Genomic DNA, 15989 nt, shown 5'->3' with positions numbered 1-15989 from the left:
GAAACCCCAAACACTTTTTGCTTGGCAAATTTTTTTTGGGTTGACCTCAAAATGGATTATTATCGCATATTAACTCAAACCTCTGATTAAGTCAACTCTCTAAAGTAACTCTAACTTTTGACTGACAGGTGGTAAAAAATGTTTGTTTTTTGAGTGATGGAAAGAAGCTTCCATAACATTTAACTGAAGCAAAACGTGATAAAACAAAGGAACCATATATAAAAAGAAACTGAAATTTACAAGGTGCAGTTTTTTTTTGTACAATTGGTTTAACACGGTCATTTACAAAATAACACTGTACACATATTTACCTAAGATCTCATTTCCTCATTTTTAAAACTGTTTCAGTTTTCATGATTCTGGAGCAAAAGAAGCAGAAGAGGAAATCAAAAGAAGCTAATTGTCAGAGTCCAAGTCGCTCTCGCCCCCAATAGATCTGAACTCTTCGCTCTCTTCATCTTCGCTGAGCTGGACCTGAGAGAGCACAGCTGGGCCTCTCCTCCGTGCCTCGTCTTCTTCGTCTTCCTCCTCCTCGCTGATGCCGTATTCTTCTCCATTTCCCAAACTAGATGGCTGCATCTGACTCTGACTCTCCGTCTCCTCGTAGCTGCCGTAGCTGAGATGAAAACCAAGGAAAGAGATTTTAAAATACCATCAGGACATGGAATGATTCAGTGGTACAGATATGCATACGATAAAACTATTTAAATACTTCATGACAATGAAAATTAAGCTTTAAATGTCATTTTCCCCTCATTAAAATCCTCATTTCCAGATGCACTTTTGTGATAAGGAGACTGCCATCATTTACATTCTTATGCTTTCACTGTGGTCAGTTGGTCTGCTGTACCTGACATTGCTGTCTTCCATGTGTGGCCCATCAGGCCCATCCCCTTCGTATGACATCATACTTTCGTCCTGCTCCATGCCCATGCGGGCCGTCTCCTGAGTTCTCCGTGGAGGCGCAGGTCGCACATCAACCTCTCTGTCCGAGTCGCTGCCGCTCTCCGATAGTTGTATGGCTGGAGGGTGAGACGCATTTCATCGGGACATTTTACAAGAGAAAAGACATTCTGTGTCCACCAGATTTTGCTATTTAGATTCTGAACGTTGGAGAATAATTGTGAACCTACAAGAGAACGGGTTGTCACCCTCCTCTTCGCTGGCATCATCCTCTACGTCCGACATGAGCAGATCCTGATAGAGCACGCTAGCTTGAGCTGGGCGATTAGATCTTCCGTCGCCCTCCTCTTCCTCCTCCTCTTCCTCCTCGTCATCCTGGTCATGCACCCGCCTGCGAGGAGGTAGCAACAACTCCTCGTCATCGTCCTCGTACTCCTGATCTCCTTCTGCATCCTCTGCCTTCAGACACAGGTCACAAAAACATGAGGTAAATAAGAACTGAGGCAGTTTACATCTGTGTGTATGTGCTCAGTATCAGTAAATCTGTATTTCTTACAGGAGCAGGAGTCTTGGGTTTGCCATCGTCATCCTCATCAAAGCCTTCAATATCCACATCAGACTCTTCTTCCCCTGGTCTTCTGCTGTGCCGTCCCTGAGAGGTAGAATGAAAAGGGTCAGGAAACAAACTTGTCTAAAAGATGGCCTGTCACTGTTTACTGTGGTGTTTACTGTTGACATTTTCACATGTGATCTCTGGACAATGTCTGCAGAATCAGGTCAAAGTGCAGTATGAATTTGCCCCTTTGCCTCAATCAGACATCAATCAGACAGGTCTGCAGTACTTGAGTAAAAACAGCTACACAGACAGGTAACAAATTAAGGGTGAAAAAAAAAACTGTCACCTGAGTGGAAGGTGGTACAACAGAAATGCCTACTGAAGCGGGATGCTTTGAGGATAGATACAAGAGGGGTGGGCATGTGGCTGCAAGACTTATTTCTCTCTCTCCATACCTGCCCCCCTCTCTTCTCTGGACCACCCACTAGAGGTCCTTCAGAGAAAAGGCTGCTGGGCTCTCTGGGCAGACTCCCTGAAGCCCCGCTGTCAAACAAATCAGCAGGCTGGCCAACACCGCACAGAGACACGGACAAAGAGACACGGCAGAGAGGGCAGGAACGAAGGAGAAGAACAGGTTGGGAAAAAGAAGACACTACGGTAAAGAAACTAGATTGTACAAATGAAATGTGAAAGTCTGGAAAGGAGAGTTAGTGCAAAGGACAAGTGAAGGAGAAGCAATACAAGGAGTGGCAAGGAAGCTACTGCACGCACAAAAGTTTAGAGTACTTGGTTTGGCCTAAAGAACCTAGAACCTGGATGCTGTCTTACCTGAGGTGTGTATGGCCCAGGCGTCATTGGCTCCAGACTCTCTAGGTCTGCTGCATCTAGAGCTGCCTCTTTAGCAGTAGAGATGTCTTTCTCCAATTGAGTCAAGTGCTCATCATACTGCAAACACAATAAATGGTGACTATTTCTAAAGCGTTTTGGGGTTTTTTCTTGTTTAGATGTGTTAAAAATACATTACAAGCAACACAATTCTGTAATTACTCCAAATATTTCACAGTCTGATTTTACACACCTGGGTTTCACATTTCCACTCTGTGTCAATGCAACATTTTTAAAACTACGAGTCAAACTGCCTTTGATTTGCTCCTAACTTGCTGTGAAACTGCTCAATCAAACTCAGCCTTATTTAACTTCAAAAGGGCAAAGTAAGGGTGTTTTCACATCTGTAGTGTTTAGCTAGTTTAAATTAAACTGGTTTGTTTTCCACTTTGGTGCAGTTTGATTGTGCAGATGTGAACACAGTAATTGTACTCGGGTGTGGACCAAAACAACCAAACCCCCCCCCCCCCCCCCCCCCCCCCCAAGAAGCTTGTTTGGCAACCTCAATCTCACCCAACTACAAGGTGCACGTTGCAAAAGTTGAGCTAAAAAAAACACTTCCTGTAGCCATGTATGCTTTGTATTCTGGGCTACTATAGATGTGCGAAAGTCTGTATGGCCTAGCAACTAGCTGCGAAATGAAACAGCACCTGGATAAACGTGCTCCCAGCCCAGACACATTTGGCCATAAAGCAGACTGAAAATTGTCATGTGGTTTGTAGTGACACATTTTAGTTTGCTTGGAGTTCATCTGAATTTTTCTCAGTGTGAACAGCTACAAATTGACAAACTCATCAACTGATTCAATCCAGTATAAACAAACTACAGGTGTGAAAACACCCTAAGAATCTTCTACACACCTCTGCCAAAGTCTGCTTGCACACATTAACAATCTCGAGGGCTGTCTTGGTGTAAGGACTGTCTGAACCTGTCAAAGACACACAAGATAGTCAAATTAGTCAAACTTCTTTTAAGAGAAATTAAATGCTGAGGTAAAATTATCCATAAAAGCATTACAGGTATAAAGTTACCATTATACTTGATGCTGTTGGTGTGGATGAGACTGACATCTGAAAGGAATGTCTCTCGGTTCTGATATTTATGTTTGGAGATGTTCTGTCGAAATTAAACACAGACACACAAACAGGGTGTTTCTTCATGCTGCTGCCAATATTAAATGACTCTAGGTAAGTCTGACATCCTGTTAGCCTCTCACCTTGCGGATATTCTCCAGATCCATGGGGTTCACAATAACTTTATAATAATCCGGCACAAACTTTTTGTTGACGGGATGGTGAAATGGCCACGACTACAAAGAGGGGAAGAGTGGAAGAACGAGCCTTAGATTATTATCCGATTCTATACTGCTCACTGTTCTCAAACCGACTGAAGGAGCTGACTTACATCAGGAACCACCATCATTTTCTGGGTTACAATGTTGTCCAAGATGAAGGAGAAGGCCACCTGATCATCATCATCTAGCAGAGGGTTGATGGCTTTCTCGAGCCTCACCAGCCTGTCCTCCTTCTGCAAACACACAGATTTGACAGTTGATGGGGAAACTAATTTAAAAAAAAAGGTGGGGGGGGGGGATGAGACCAAATCATGGCAATGATGTTTACATCCACTCACCTCTTTCAGTTTAGCATCACACAGATCCAGCATGGACTGTGCAACTTGTGTTATTGGATGTTTTGCCCCTGGTGAGACAAAAACAGAAAGCCATCTCAACAAACTGATGAAGGTTTGAAATCTCATTGAAACCACGCTGAGTCTGTTAAGCGTGTTCCTGTAACTCTACCATTGTAGGTGGCACTGTTTTTGACAATAAGCTCCACTGCTTCACGGAACTCCTCCCTCGATGGGTACATCCGCTTGCGCACATTCTCCCTTAGTGTCTGCAGGTCCATGGGCCGCGTGATGATCTTATAGTAGTCCTTCACAACTTTGGCATTGACTGGCGTGTGGAACGGGTATGTCTACAATGAAGAGGTAGATGTAATAAAGGTGAAGCTGGATAGGAACAAAGAACAGAATTTTAAGGTAAAGTGAATGTGTTGTAGACGCCTCTTACATTGGGGTGATCCCGCATGTCATTGATGATGCTTTCTAGCACAGAGGACAAGGTCACCATGGGGTCTGTGCGCCTGCGGTGGATGGCCTTGTGTGGTTTCTGGAAAAGAAAAAAAAAAAAAAAAGACTTAAATCATCTATTAAAGTGACCCTCACCTTACAATGCAGTGAAATTCAGATCATTTTACAATTTTATTAACTTATAATGCCCTTAAACAGTTTTACATTGTGGGCCAATACAGACTACTTTGATCTTAAGTGGGCTGGACCAGTGAAATTTCACACACTATAAATGTGTAACATTACAGAAAGGTTTTTGTAGTTCATTACCCAGACTGTCCTGTAATTATAAAATAAAAAAAACTTTGTTAATTTAAAGATAATGTATTGCTTTTCTGTGAACCCACTGTAAAAAAATAAAATAAATAAATTATATAGCAGATGGTGAAAAAACAGGAATGTTCTGTCATTTAATTGTTTATCTATTACTTTGGTCTAGTATGAATGGGAATTGAGGGGGCTTCTTTATCAAAAGAAAGGCTCTAAAACCTATTAAATAATAGATAAAAGCTCAAAATCTATGCATCCTTCACATTTACCAGCGTCGTCCGGTTGGCCGGATTGAAGTCTTTGCCGGGCTAATTCTGGCCCCGAGCCTTATGTTTGACATCCCTGTCCTACAAAGAAGACCTGCTGAGTCCTTGTAACAGCAGCCAGCCTCTCTGATCATCTGTTCAAGTGTTCCACACTCTTATTTTAAATCCAGTGGAAACCACTCTTTTCAACCTGTAGCTCCTAAACTTTACAACAGCATTCCCCAAGACCCTTTCACACAGGAAATAGCACGCACACAGGTGGCATACACTGTGTTAACCGCCAGCAAATGACCCAAATTTCTGTTGCTCTGGCCGGTGCACCCTGCTTGACTTTCTATGCTCCCCAGCTGGCGCACAAAATATTTATTGAGTGGCACAAACCATAGAAAAGAATGAGTTTGCAGGGCACGCTGCTGTAAGCCTTTTGGGTCAGCTAATTAGTGGTAGCTGAAAACTCAGATCTATAGGTTAGCTTCTCCCTAGTCTTTCATACATTATTTTGGGCTCGTATTCACATATAATGTGTTTATGGATGTGTGTAATGTAGGAATAAATATATAAGACCTATGTGGTGTATGTGGTTGTATGTTGTGGCATGTCCACTTATCTTTAATGTGGTTTTATCCATGAAATACAGTGTGCTTAAAAACTTTACAAATAAAGTTTTTATCATCATCATCATCATCATAATGTTGTATGGCAACAATCTGTATAAGGATGCTTACATTGAGATAGTCACAATGGACTGCACTGCCTACACGTCTCTTCTTCTTTGCTGGTAGCTGTTGTTTGGGGAACTTGAGCACCAAAGACTTTCTGCGCACTTCATCAGCGCTGTAACAAATTAGACACAGATCCATTTATTGTAAATGTAGCAAATGAGTAAAACATAGTTTGCAAAAGATGGGAAATTTAAATCTAATTTTTTTTATACCTTTCAATGAGCTGTTTGCCCAGCACAATCTTGGTGCCCTCCACCTTAATCAGTTCCTCATTGTCATTGTGGATAACTGTCTTTTCCAGCTCCTCCTCCTGCTCCTCTGTCATGGCGACTGGGTTGGAGGGTGGGGCATTGGTTTGATAGTAAAGTGGGCAGAACTTGTTTGTTCTCATGTGTCCAATGGCGCCACATGCACCGCACTTTAGCTAGGGAAAAGAGGAAAACATTAAGGAACACGAGGATAATCTAGCAGGGCTATATTATAAGAAGAAGAACTGTTCAAGGCAAACTGGCTGTAGGTTTTGAATTTTGTGCAATACCATGAAGCTTGTGAGGAAAAAGTGAAAGAAAGGCATATAGTACTGAATCGGCAAGCTTACTTTTACCTTGAGGTCTGGTCTCTCTTTGACCTTCTTGGTCTTCTTCTCTGGAGGCCCCTTGATCTTATCCTTCTCTTGGTTTCTCTTCAGCCTCCTCAGCTGCTCCTGAATACGCCGGCGCTCCTTCCGCATCTCTTCTCTGTGCTGCTCATCAAAGAGGGCAAACTTTCGTCTGTAAAAAGATTTAAAGAAGAAAAACGAGGACCTTTAACATTCACAGGTTTACAAAAAGAGGTCTGAGTTAAGTGACAGTCCATTTTTTTCCTTCTTAGTAATTTAATCCATACCCATGAATTAGATTAATCCTCTGGTTACACCATACAACACCAACAAGAAAAGGTTTCTGCATATTTAACAGATGTATCAAAAATATTAAAACTAATTTGAATTTTAAACAAAGTCGCGAAAAAGTCGTGAGTCATAATCACTGGTATCACTGGTTTCTGTGCGTTAACCATGGCTCTATAAACATAGACTTTGCTGGGTCAAAATTACTTTATTTTAACTGTTACATAATAGCACCAATAAATACAGAACCAGTCCGCTGGGATACTTCCAAGAACCAAATAATTATTTTTTAATTAAAGTGACTTTAATTACAGTCACACTCACATGAATTCATCATCCTTGGTGGTTCTGATCCTGGTGTAGGCGTCGATGACTGCAGCTTTACGCACAGTTTCACAGCGGACATACTCTTTGCCGTCTTCATCTCTGAAGGTGCGATAGATCTTGAGTCGGCGTCCCGTGGCCGAGGAGTTCAGGCTGGTGACGGAGGATGTGTCATCATCTTTGTGGGAGCTGGTGGACAAGGAACTGGCTATAGAGTGAAGAGAAGTAAAGTTCAGTTATATACTCAATTTTTTTGTCCTTAACATTAAGACTGTGTTTAATATCACAAAAGGACACTTACATATACCTTTGCGCCGCTCCTTGCGCCCCTTGTCACGATCGCTCTCTTCACCCATCAGCATCCTCTGCAGCTCCTTCCTCTCCTGCTCTTCCCTCTCACGGGAAAGTTGGGTGCTGGTCTTCTTGTTCTGCAGCATGTTCTCAATGTTCTTACCCATCTCCTCAAAGTCACTATCCTCTGCTGAACTGCTGTCTGTGTCTGTTGAGAGCACCTCTGTAGACTCCAACACTCTGAGGTGGGGGTGCAATAAGATACAGAAGTTAAAGTGTGCAGAGGCAGGATCCTGAATAAAACACTCATAATGCTGTACTGGAAACTCACTTGTTCTGCAAGTCAAAGATCCTTTGGCACTCTTCCTTGTAACGCTCCTGGTGTTCAGCAACAGAAAAACGAGAGCCTCTGGCAAACTTACTCATGGGTCCCTCGCCTGAGCGTGCCTGCTCTGTGGACATGGTCCTGACCACATCAATAACTTCCCAACGTGACAGTTTCTTGATCTGACACACAGACAAAAACAGGATCACTTTAGAACCTTTAAAAATAATCTTAAAACTAAAGCCTTTTCTGTGTTTCTATCGGTTGGTTCAGATCAAACCTAATCAGGGGAAAGTTTGACAATGTCTCGCATCTCTTTAAAGTGCTTGAACATCACCCTGGTCTCACCTCCTCCTCTGGCACACCAAACTTGCGCAGCAGCTGCTTGGCATTCTTCAGTGAGAGCCTCCTCAGATCAGCATCTGTCCCTGTGACTGTCTTCTTCACTGGTTGTGGCTCTTTGTCATCCTGAAAAATCACCAGAAACAAACTTGTCAGCATTACATGTCATATAAGTAACGCTGAGGCGGCAGAATTTGACTTCAGACACTCAGACCTTCTGTTGAGTGGGCTTGTTGGGCACTTTCACATAGGAGAAACCTTCTCCACACCCTGTGGGATCAGCCACACCTGTAACCTCTAACAGGCACTTTCCCTTCATGGCAGAAATGAAGGCCCTGGTTGTGTTCCAAGGAGCTGTCCGCACCTGGAGGGTGACACAGAATCAGCATGGAGTCATCTCAAGTCTGTATTAGTTAACTTTATTGTGAGGAAGAGTTTCAGTTGATACCTCATCATCAATCTTCATTTGAAAGTCCTCTTCATTCTCTTCTTCTGGAGCAAAGAAGGATTTCTCACCATATCCGGCATCCTTAAGGGGTGAAAAAAATTGATGAAACAGACACTAAATAAATACAAATGAAGATACATGTAGGTGATAGCTGTTACCTTCAGCCTTTGCTCTGCTACCAGCATGCTGTAATAAGCGCAACACTGCTCCGGAGAAACCATGGCCCTGATCTCTTCTTCTGTTGGCAGTCTGAAATCAGGCTTCAGCACCCACCAGTTTGAGTCCATTCCTGCCATGAGGACAAGCACACAAATCATTTATACCCATCTGCTTAATCATAGAGTGCAGTGTGGTAAGCAACAATAATTAAAATCAATGCTTTATTCCCATTATTGTCACACTGTAGAAAATATGCTGCAGTTATACCCTGTCTCCTTATTCCGTCCTTACACTACATCATACTTCTGGGGTAAAATCCATAGTAGGCATAAAAAGCTCTCTCAATGCTCAGAATCCTCCCTGTCATTTCAGGGCGCACTGCTGACCCCATGCAACTTCAAAGTGCACAGAATCTTTTTATGCCCCAAATATTTCCCCGACTCAACACAAGTTAGTCTAATCCATGATGATCATCACTAAACAATCGACACAGTCAAACGTGTGAAGTCTACCTGTGCGTTTGAAGTCAGCACACAGTTTAAGTCGCTTCCTGATGCTGCTTTCTGAGTGTGAGGGGAAAGCTTTTTTGATATCCTCCATGCGGATTCTCCGCGGCCGGTCCTTACTCTTCCAGAACAAGCGATAAATGAACACCTGCAGAACACAGAAGTGATACGTCAGCTATGTGCAGACAACAGCCGAGCTCTAAATAAAAAAGAAATATATAAATAAAAATACCTGAAGGAAGTCTCTGATGTGAGTATTGGCTCGTTTGGAGTTCGGCCCTGGAACTTCAAACAATGGGCACTCCTGACCAACTACAAAAATGTCCACAATCTCTCTAATGTAGTAGCCGTGTCGTGTTCGTATAACCAAGAAATCAGTCTCGGGCATCTTGTGAAGGTAGATTGGAGCACGGAAGAGGTTGTTCTCGAAGGCCTGAGGAAAAGGCACACCATCATACAGTTTGCCATGATAACAGAACAGAGATTTTATATATATATGCACAGATCTGGTTATTTCGCTGATACGGTGCTGACCTGAAGAAGTTGTCCGGGATGCAGAGAACCCAGGAAAGGGGATGTGTGACAGTACACAGTCTCTCCATATTTACAATCGGGTGCTCCAGGATCTTTTCCAGGTTTCTGAAAAGCACAGTAACAGCATCATAATAATGAGTGAGAAATGACAATTTGATGATCTGGTGAATTTCATCATGTTTTAAAAATCACTTTTCTCAGCAGAGCAGAACATAAGTGCAAAGTTAGTACAATACAAATCCAATTTCAAGCTCACTCTTTTGTAGTAGTTCTTGATTTTGGTTGCCATGCCAACTTGCATGATGAGAGGGGGGTATTCTTCACTGTATTCAGCCAGAATCAGATCTCCGTCTTTGCCTGTCAAGTCCTGCGGGGTCCGCATGAAGAACATGTCTCCTCCTCCTGCTGCCTGCCGCTCTTGTTCTCGCATCTATAAAAGATTATATATTCAGTACGCATCAACACTAAAATGACAACATTTAAACACTACATATTTATCTCTACACTCATAGTGTAATAGTGCTTGAGGACATACCTTGGCCTTCTTCTTTATGTGTTTGAGCAGAGGTTGAGCAGGGTGTGGACCCGGCTGAGCCACAGCTCCAAATGAGTACTTCTTCAGAGTTGGACGATGGAACTGGCGAAGCTTCATGGGTCCCATGTGAGTGGGAAAGAAGGGCTGCCGCAGCTCCAGGGCTGGGATGGAGTGCTGTCAACAAGACAAAAGTTTTCATATTACACAACACAATTTGTTTTAAGCTTTATATTCACTTTTATAAACGACCATTTACCTGAATGATGTTGCCACCGAAGGTTCCCCTCAGGCCTTGCTGTTTGGGGTAGTAGAACTCATCATTGGACAGATTCCAGGGGTCTTTAACCTCAGGTTGGGACATGTTCTGTGTTGAGAGAAAGCATACATAGCACTCAAAGTGCTGCTATTCTATAATTCCAATTTTTTAAGTGTAAAAATGTTCCTGAGCATTTCCGTCTTACAGTCGTGCTTTATTTATGTAGCCCTTTTTATTCCCTCTTAGATATTTTCACCTTTTTCTTCAAACAAACCACAAATCAGCATCAAATTATCAAGATTGCCTTTCCCATACCTGCTGTGGCTCATCTTTTATCACGCCCGTTTTGCCCAGCAGGATGCGGCTCTTCTTGATTGCAGTTTCCTTCTTATTCTCTTTTGATGGCGAGTGGGAGGTAGTCTCCTCCTTTTCATCCGGAATTTCTTCAAGTGAGAGCAGCATAACACAGATTATAAAAAAAAGAAGAAGCCTAAAACAAGTGAAAACATAACAGAAGAAGTGGCAGATAAAGATTTTTGACTATACCTAGAATTATATTCTCATCATTGGGATCCAGTGTAAGAACAGGTGGGTCAAGCATGTGATCCATCTCCTGGTCATCCCAGATAATGTTGTCTTCCCAGCGTCCGTATACCAACTCTTCATTATCAATAGGAAAAATGGAGAACCAAAGACAGTCTTCGTCCTGGGAGGCTGTAATGGGACAAAAACAAACAGTGAGAAATTATCTTGAAACAGGAAGGACTGAAATGTGACCAAAAGCGTAAACTGACCTTGATTATCGTGGCTGTTTTTGTCCCGCTTCGAACCAGAAATCGAAGCAGCTTTGGGCATGGGTGGAGGTGTAGGTGGGACCAGTTGAGAATTACTTCTTGTCAGACCTTTAAAATTAAACAGATGTTAGGGCTTCTTTTAAACACACTCAATATTACACCAGACTCCTCCACCATCAATTATCAATGTTTGTACAACAATAGCACACCACAGTACTGTATTCTGCTAGCATAAAAAAAAAGACCCACAAAGATTTACTTCTGAATTTTTCCAGCTATCTTACCCTGCTGTGCGTTGTAAGCATTGGCATTACGTGTCATGCTAGAGGGTAGCCATCCTGCAAGACTGGCTCGCTGAGTCTTGGTACCCTTGTGTTTCACGTCCTCCCCGTTCCAAATTATATCATCCTCCCATTGCAGCTGAGTGACCATGAGGAAGAGTTCATTTTCCAAAGCTTTTCTGTCTTTATCTTCATCATCATCATCATCATTACCATCGACAATGTCATTGTCCTCCTGCATCTGGACCTATGGATATATTTCACAACTTTAGCAGGATGATCAGTATCATTTACCTCCTTCTGCTAGAGATGTCTGTATCTGCATACCTCTTGAGAAGTCTCTGTAATTTCATTAGGCGTATCCTGCTTCTGAGGCTCACTGGATTGTATTTCCTTAAGCTTGAACCCATAGTTAAAATTGCTTCCATCCTCAGAGACCCCTAGCATGTCGTACCAGAGCTGGGCTGGACCATATCGCCATTCTGCTACTTTAGGCCGAGACTCTGTCTCCTTGTCCCCATCACCAGACGTTTGTGAAAACTTTGATTCTACTGGAGCCATCATGGTTATCTGGGCAAAGCAGAATGAATGTAAAGTGCTGATTAACCTGACATACTGAGAGAAAACTGCTAAGAGCTGATATTACTCAAGCATGCAGCAAAGACTTACCTCATCATCAGAAAGGCACTGCTCTGGAGGAGGAGGAAGAGCGTACTCATAAACCCATCCAGATTTCTTCTCCTGGCTTTGTTCTGATGGTTCTCCTTCTGGAGGAGGTGTCCCAGGCTGATGGTCTCTATGTTTTCGCTTCTTTTTCCTGCGGGCGCTCCTCCAAACCGATGGCACATTCTTTCCAGGACCAAACAGGCGCAAGAACCGGAGCACCTGCCAGCACATTCAAGAAAATGGATTTAATGCACTCCTTCAATTTAAAATTTTGACAAAAATGAACCTTAAGTATGTGTAAATTAAGATGCTGTACCTTTCCAGGCCTAAATTCTGGGAAGAGCTCTGTGACACCTGGCAACGCTTTGGCAGCATCTTTCTGCATGATGCCAGCCAGAGGGAGTGTGAGAATGTCCGCAGAACCACCGGCCCCTGAACCCTGACAAGGACGGTCGGTTTCTGACTCAGAGTCTGAGGAGCTGCTGAAGTCAATCTTATCTGCTGTAGAGGATGGTGCGATGATGGAAGGCAGGATGATGCCATCCCCATCTTCCCCAACTGCTGCAGGTGACAGTAATAAATCAATGGAGCAGTAGAGGTCATCAAAGTTTGTGATGAAAATTATTTGATCAAAATAAACATGTATTGCAATTTAATTTAATACATTCTGCGAAAAAGACTAATCCAAATCCAATTAATCTTTTACGATGTAATCACAAGCAACTATGTACTTGCCATTTGTGCTCTGAGTGGAGGGTTCCTCTTTCTTAGATGTAGGAAGAGTTGGTGGTGGTGGAGGGGGCATGAGCTTAGAGTCAATATCCTCACAATCAGCATCATAGTCATCCTCATCATCTAGGAATAAAGAGTTCGAATATATTTTTTATTAACACAGTCATGAGGAAAAACACAGGACTATGCAGCCATGTGAAAAACTAAGTACATCCTTACTGTTTCCATAGGAATTAAAAGGGTAACTGGCTGATGACTTCAGTTGTGTGTTAACACAATGCCATAATCTACCCAGGAGGGGATGTCCCAGAAAATTCACCCCAAGGTCAGACCGTGCAACACAAATGTGGAGATATTTGGCCATAATGCACAGTTCCATGTTTGGCAAAACCAAACACAACATATTAGCACAAACACCTCATCTTGCAGTCATTAAGCCAACCGTGATCTCCTCGGTACAGCAAAATATTCCAGAGTCAAATGTGAGGTCATCTGTGTGACAGATAAAGACTGGCCCAATAATGGCTCATGCAACAGGACAATGATCCTAACAACAGCAGCAAATCTAAAACAGAACTGTTGCAAAAGAAAAGAATCAGGGTGCTGCAAAGTCCAGACCTAATCTGGTGCAGACCTAAGTCCAGATCTAATTAAAATTCTGCAGCATGTCTGCAAACCTAAATGAACTGAAGGAACGTGCTAACGAAGACTAAACTAAAATTCCTCAACAATGATGTGAGAGACTGAAAGTCATACAGAAAATTATTATCTCAAGTTGCTGCTGCTAAAGGTAATTCCACAAGCTACTGAAACATGAGGTGTACTTAATTGCACAGACTTTATGTAGTCCTGTGAAAACAATAATAAAAAATGTTATATGATGAAAAAAAACCCAAACATAAGTTAACAAACCTTTACCTGTGTAAGTGTTAGAAAATCTAATATCCGGATTGTTTTTTCAAAGACTGTATCCACCTTAAGGATCTTAAAATGTCATAAAATCCTCAACTGACATAAAATGTTCAAAAGATTTGTTTTAACTGATCATCTACTGACAAAGTACAAACAATACCAGCCTCATTGTCTCCACAGTTAATCATTGTAAGAGCTGTAGCATTGCTGATCACCTGTTTTCCTGCTCGGCTGCAGAGACCCCATGGCCTGACGGTACTTCTTTGTCTCATCCTCGGCAACTTCACTGATGTCAGAATAATCAACTGCATCCTCAGTACTCTTCACCCAACCTGGAGAAGGTCAATTATTTTAAACTTTGCACAATACTGCTCCTAATTTGCTTCATATATGTGACCTCACCTTCCGCATCCACGCTGGCAGGGTCTCTGTTTTCTTCCTTATCATCATCCTCATTGGCAGTGATCTCTGTAATAAGTGAGCCCAGACCCAGAGTACCCAAACCAGCTAGATGCTTTTTGGACTCCTGATATGAGGAAATAAGACAGATCAAAACATTTCAATGAACAGCAAAAGCAGACAGCTGTTGAAGAAAATTTAAGTTTGCGAGCTTAAATGTGCTACTAAATGTTTCTGCAGACAAACGTATCACAAACACCTACGTTATCCAAAACACTGTCATCTTCTAGCTGCCCATCTTCGTTGATGTTTCCAAAAAGGAAGCCAGTTATAGAAAAAGGGCGATCCTGATCATCGTCACTGTCCGAGTCTGACATCCTACAAGGACAACATTTAGAGTTTAAGCATTTGGACCTCCTAATTTAATTTTCTCGGTCTTCATAAACTGATTTCCGTAATTCTTTGCATTTTACTGCCAAGACGTACTATATTTATTTCAGTGTCCCTACTATTGCTTATTAGTAGCAAAAAAATCGTAAGATTAGAGAGTAACATCATTCGATCTGTTTTTTTGTCATTTATTTAAAAAAAAAAAAAGAGAAATGAGCTGTGACCTGAACCCTGTTAACTTTAGGTTAGCTGCGCTATAATCAAAACAAAGTTAACCTTAATATTAGTTAGCTAGCCTGAACTTAAGACTGTAAAGCGTGAATAAAATAAAACTCCAGTCAACTGCCACTTACCTTTCGTTGAGTTCTTTTTAGATTTTGTACGCTTTTGATTTAGCCAACTCGATTTATCTTCTGAATGCTAATAGATGAGGCTAAGTAAGTTAGCTCATATTAGCTAGACAAAACAACTTGTAATACGGTGACTAAAATCCGTACACTTAAACATATTTTACCCTGGCCCTAGACTAACTTTACAAAGTCAAACAATAAACACTTTAACTCATTAAACGCAGTATATACATATTCGGGTAAGGGTTGTTTTTATTTGTATTACTGTAAAACACTGCAGCGATCTGCAGACTGGACTAGCCAAACTAGCGGAAAGTCCCAGTGACCCGGATGAATAAATGTGACGCATTCAGGTACTCCCTAAAACCTAGGAATTAGTGGAGTTCGCAACAAAAGGTACAATATTTTTCACTAGTAATTCGCAAACGTCTGTCATTTTCTTTGCGCTTGAGTATCAAGTTATAATAAATTTAATGATATTGAATTTTTGCCCGTACTCATTCCATAAAAATAAAACGAATCAGTCTCGACTATACTTCATACTCTATTCACTACAGTTTTATGGTTTTGTGTTGTAGCACATTTTAATTAACTAGCCAAATGCAATCATGACTCCTACATTAACTCAAAATTTGCTCAATTTATCGCAAATAACTTTAATTATATGCCCTTACAGTACACACATCTTAAAACACTTTCTGTGACATGGCGTCCCTAAAGCTGTTGGGGAATCAGTGTTTACTGAAAATCTTTCAAGATGAATTCAAAACTTACTGGTCTTACGGTTTTCACTTTTTATTGTTCTAAAAATTAGAACAACTTGTGTGCACCAGATATTATTTATTTGTTCTCTATATCAGATGTCAAGTATTTGATACTACCTCTTTACAGGTACAGTCAATTCCGGTTTAAAATAAGAAGAATCTATCAACAGAATGCGAACAGTTGCAATGACTCTACGTCAAAACTATGAATTATTTCGAGGATTTGTCAACCAAAGTGTTGTGATGCATTAAAAAAAAAAGAAAAGAAAAAAGAAATATGAAAAGCAAAAACAACAACACTAATCAAACCCAGCCCATTGGTAAAAAGTTACCTGCTGGTGGTGACAGGGAGTGCATAAT

At 41.6% G+C, this 15989-nt stretch overlaps 2 protein-coding genes across 7 annotated transcripts in view; both read right to left on the bottom strand.

Moving 5' to 3' along the window:
- The window catches only part of LOC146509684 (short transient receptor potential channel 2-like), a 50106-nt gene extending 49277 nt beyond the window's left edge, over nt 1–829 (bottom strand). The window contains exon 1 of the mRNA XM_085174439.1: nt 812–829. The gene's annotated coding sequence lies outside the window, so the exon portion shown is untranslated. The remainder of the gene's footprint in view (nt 1–811) is intronic.
- Nucleotides 265–15192, bottom strand: taf1 (TAF1 RNA polymerase II, TATA box binding protein (TBP)-associated factor). Of its 6 annotated transcripts, none has more exons than XM_085174433.1 (41): nt 14869–15192; nt 14389–14503; nt 14129–14252; nt 13942–14058; nt 12818–12937; nt 12399–12643; nt 12086–12301; nt 11744–11986; nt 11420–11663; nt 11136–11243; nt 10888–11055; nt 10657–10784; nt 10342–10449; nt 10086–10259; nt 9807–9980; nt 9551–9655; nt 9249–9449; nt 9023–9164; nt 8510–8640; nt 8352–8432; nt 8118–8267; nt 7910–8029; nt 7568–7743; nt 7247–7476; nt 6946–7153; nt 6334–6505; nt 5948–6159; nt 5739–5847; nt 4419–4517; nt 4146–4323; nt 3977–4044; nt 3749–3871; nt 3561–3653; nt 3376–3460; nt 3205–3272; nt 2288–2404; nt 1915–2022; nt 1460–1555; nt 1134–1362; nt 851–1022; nt 265–616 (listed from the first exon to the last, which is right to left on the bottom strand). In XM_085174433.1, the coding sequence occupies exons 2-41, from the start codon at nt 14500–14502 to the stop codon at nt 397–399; spliced, it is 5976 nt and encodes a 1991-aa protein (XP_085030559.1). In that variant the 5' UTR covers nt 14503; nt 14869–15192; the 3' UTR covers nt 265–396. The 6 variants fall into 6 exon arrangements, with proteins under 6 accessions (XP_085030559.1, XP_085030561.1, XP_085030562.1 ...); XM_085174435.1 differs by having other exon boundaries at nt 6340–6505; XM_085174436.1 differs by having other exon boundaries at nt 7253–7476.
- Nucleotides 15193–15989: the final 797 nt, after the last annotated feature.

Source organism: Neolamprologus multifasciatus, chromosome 10 (assembly GCF_963576455.1).
Source record: "Neolamprologus multifasciatus chromosome 10, fNeoMul1.2, whole genome shotgun sequence".
NCBI lineage: Eukaryota > Metazoa > Chordata > Actinopteri > Cichliformes > Cichlidae > Neolamprologus > Neolamprologus multifasciatus.
Note: the sequence above shows the minus strand (reverse complement) of the source record. Positions and strands in the feature narration are given on the sequence as shown.

Bases quoted from the DNA above. Each gene is read 5' to 3' on its own strand.
- taf1 (XM_085174433.1), bottom strand. From the start codon at position 14,502: ATGTCAGACTCGGACAGTGACGATGATCAGGATCGCCCTTTTTCTATA. The intron at 9,450-9,550 runs GTCAGCACCGTA...CCTTTTCCTCAG, and splicing joins ATCCCGGACAACTTCTTCAG to GCCTTCGAGAACAACCTCTT. The intron at 4,518-5,738 runs GTAAGCATCCTT...TTTCTTTTCCAG, and splicing joins TCCATTGTGACTATCTCAAT to AAACCACACAAGGCCATCCA.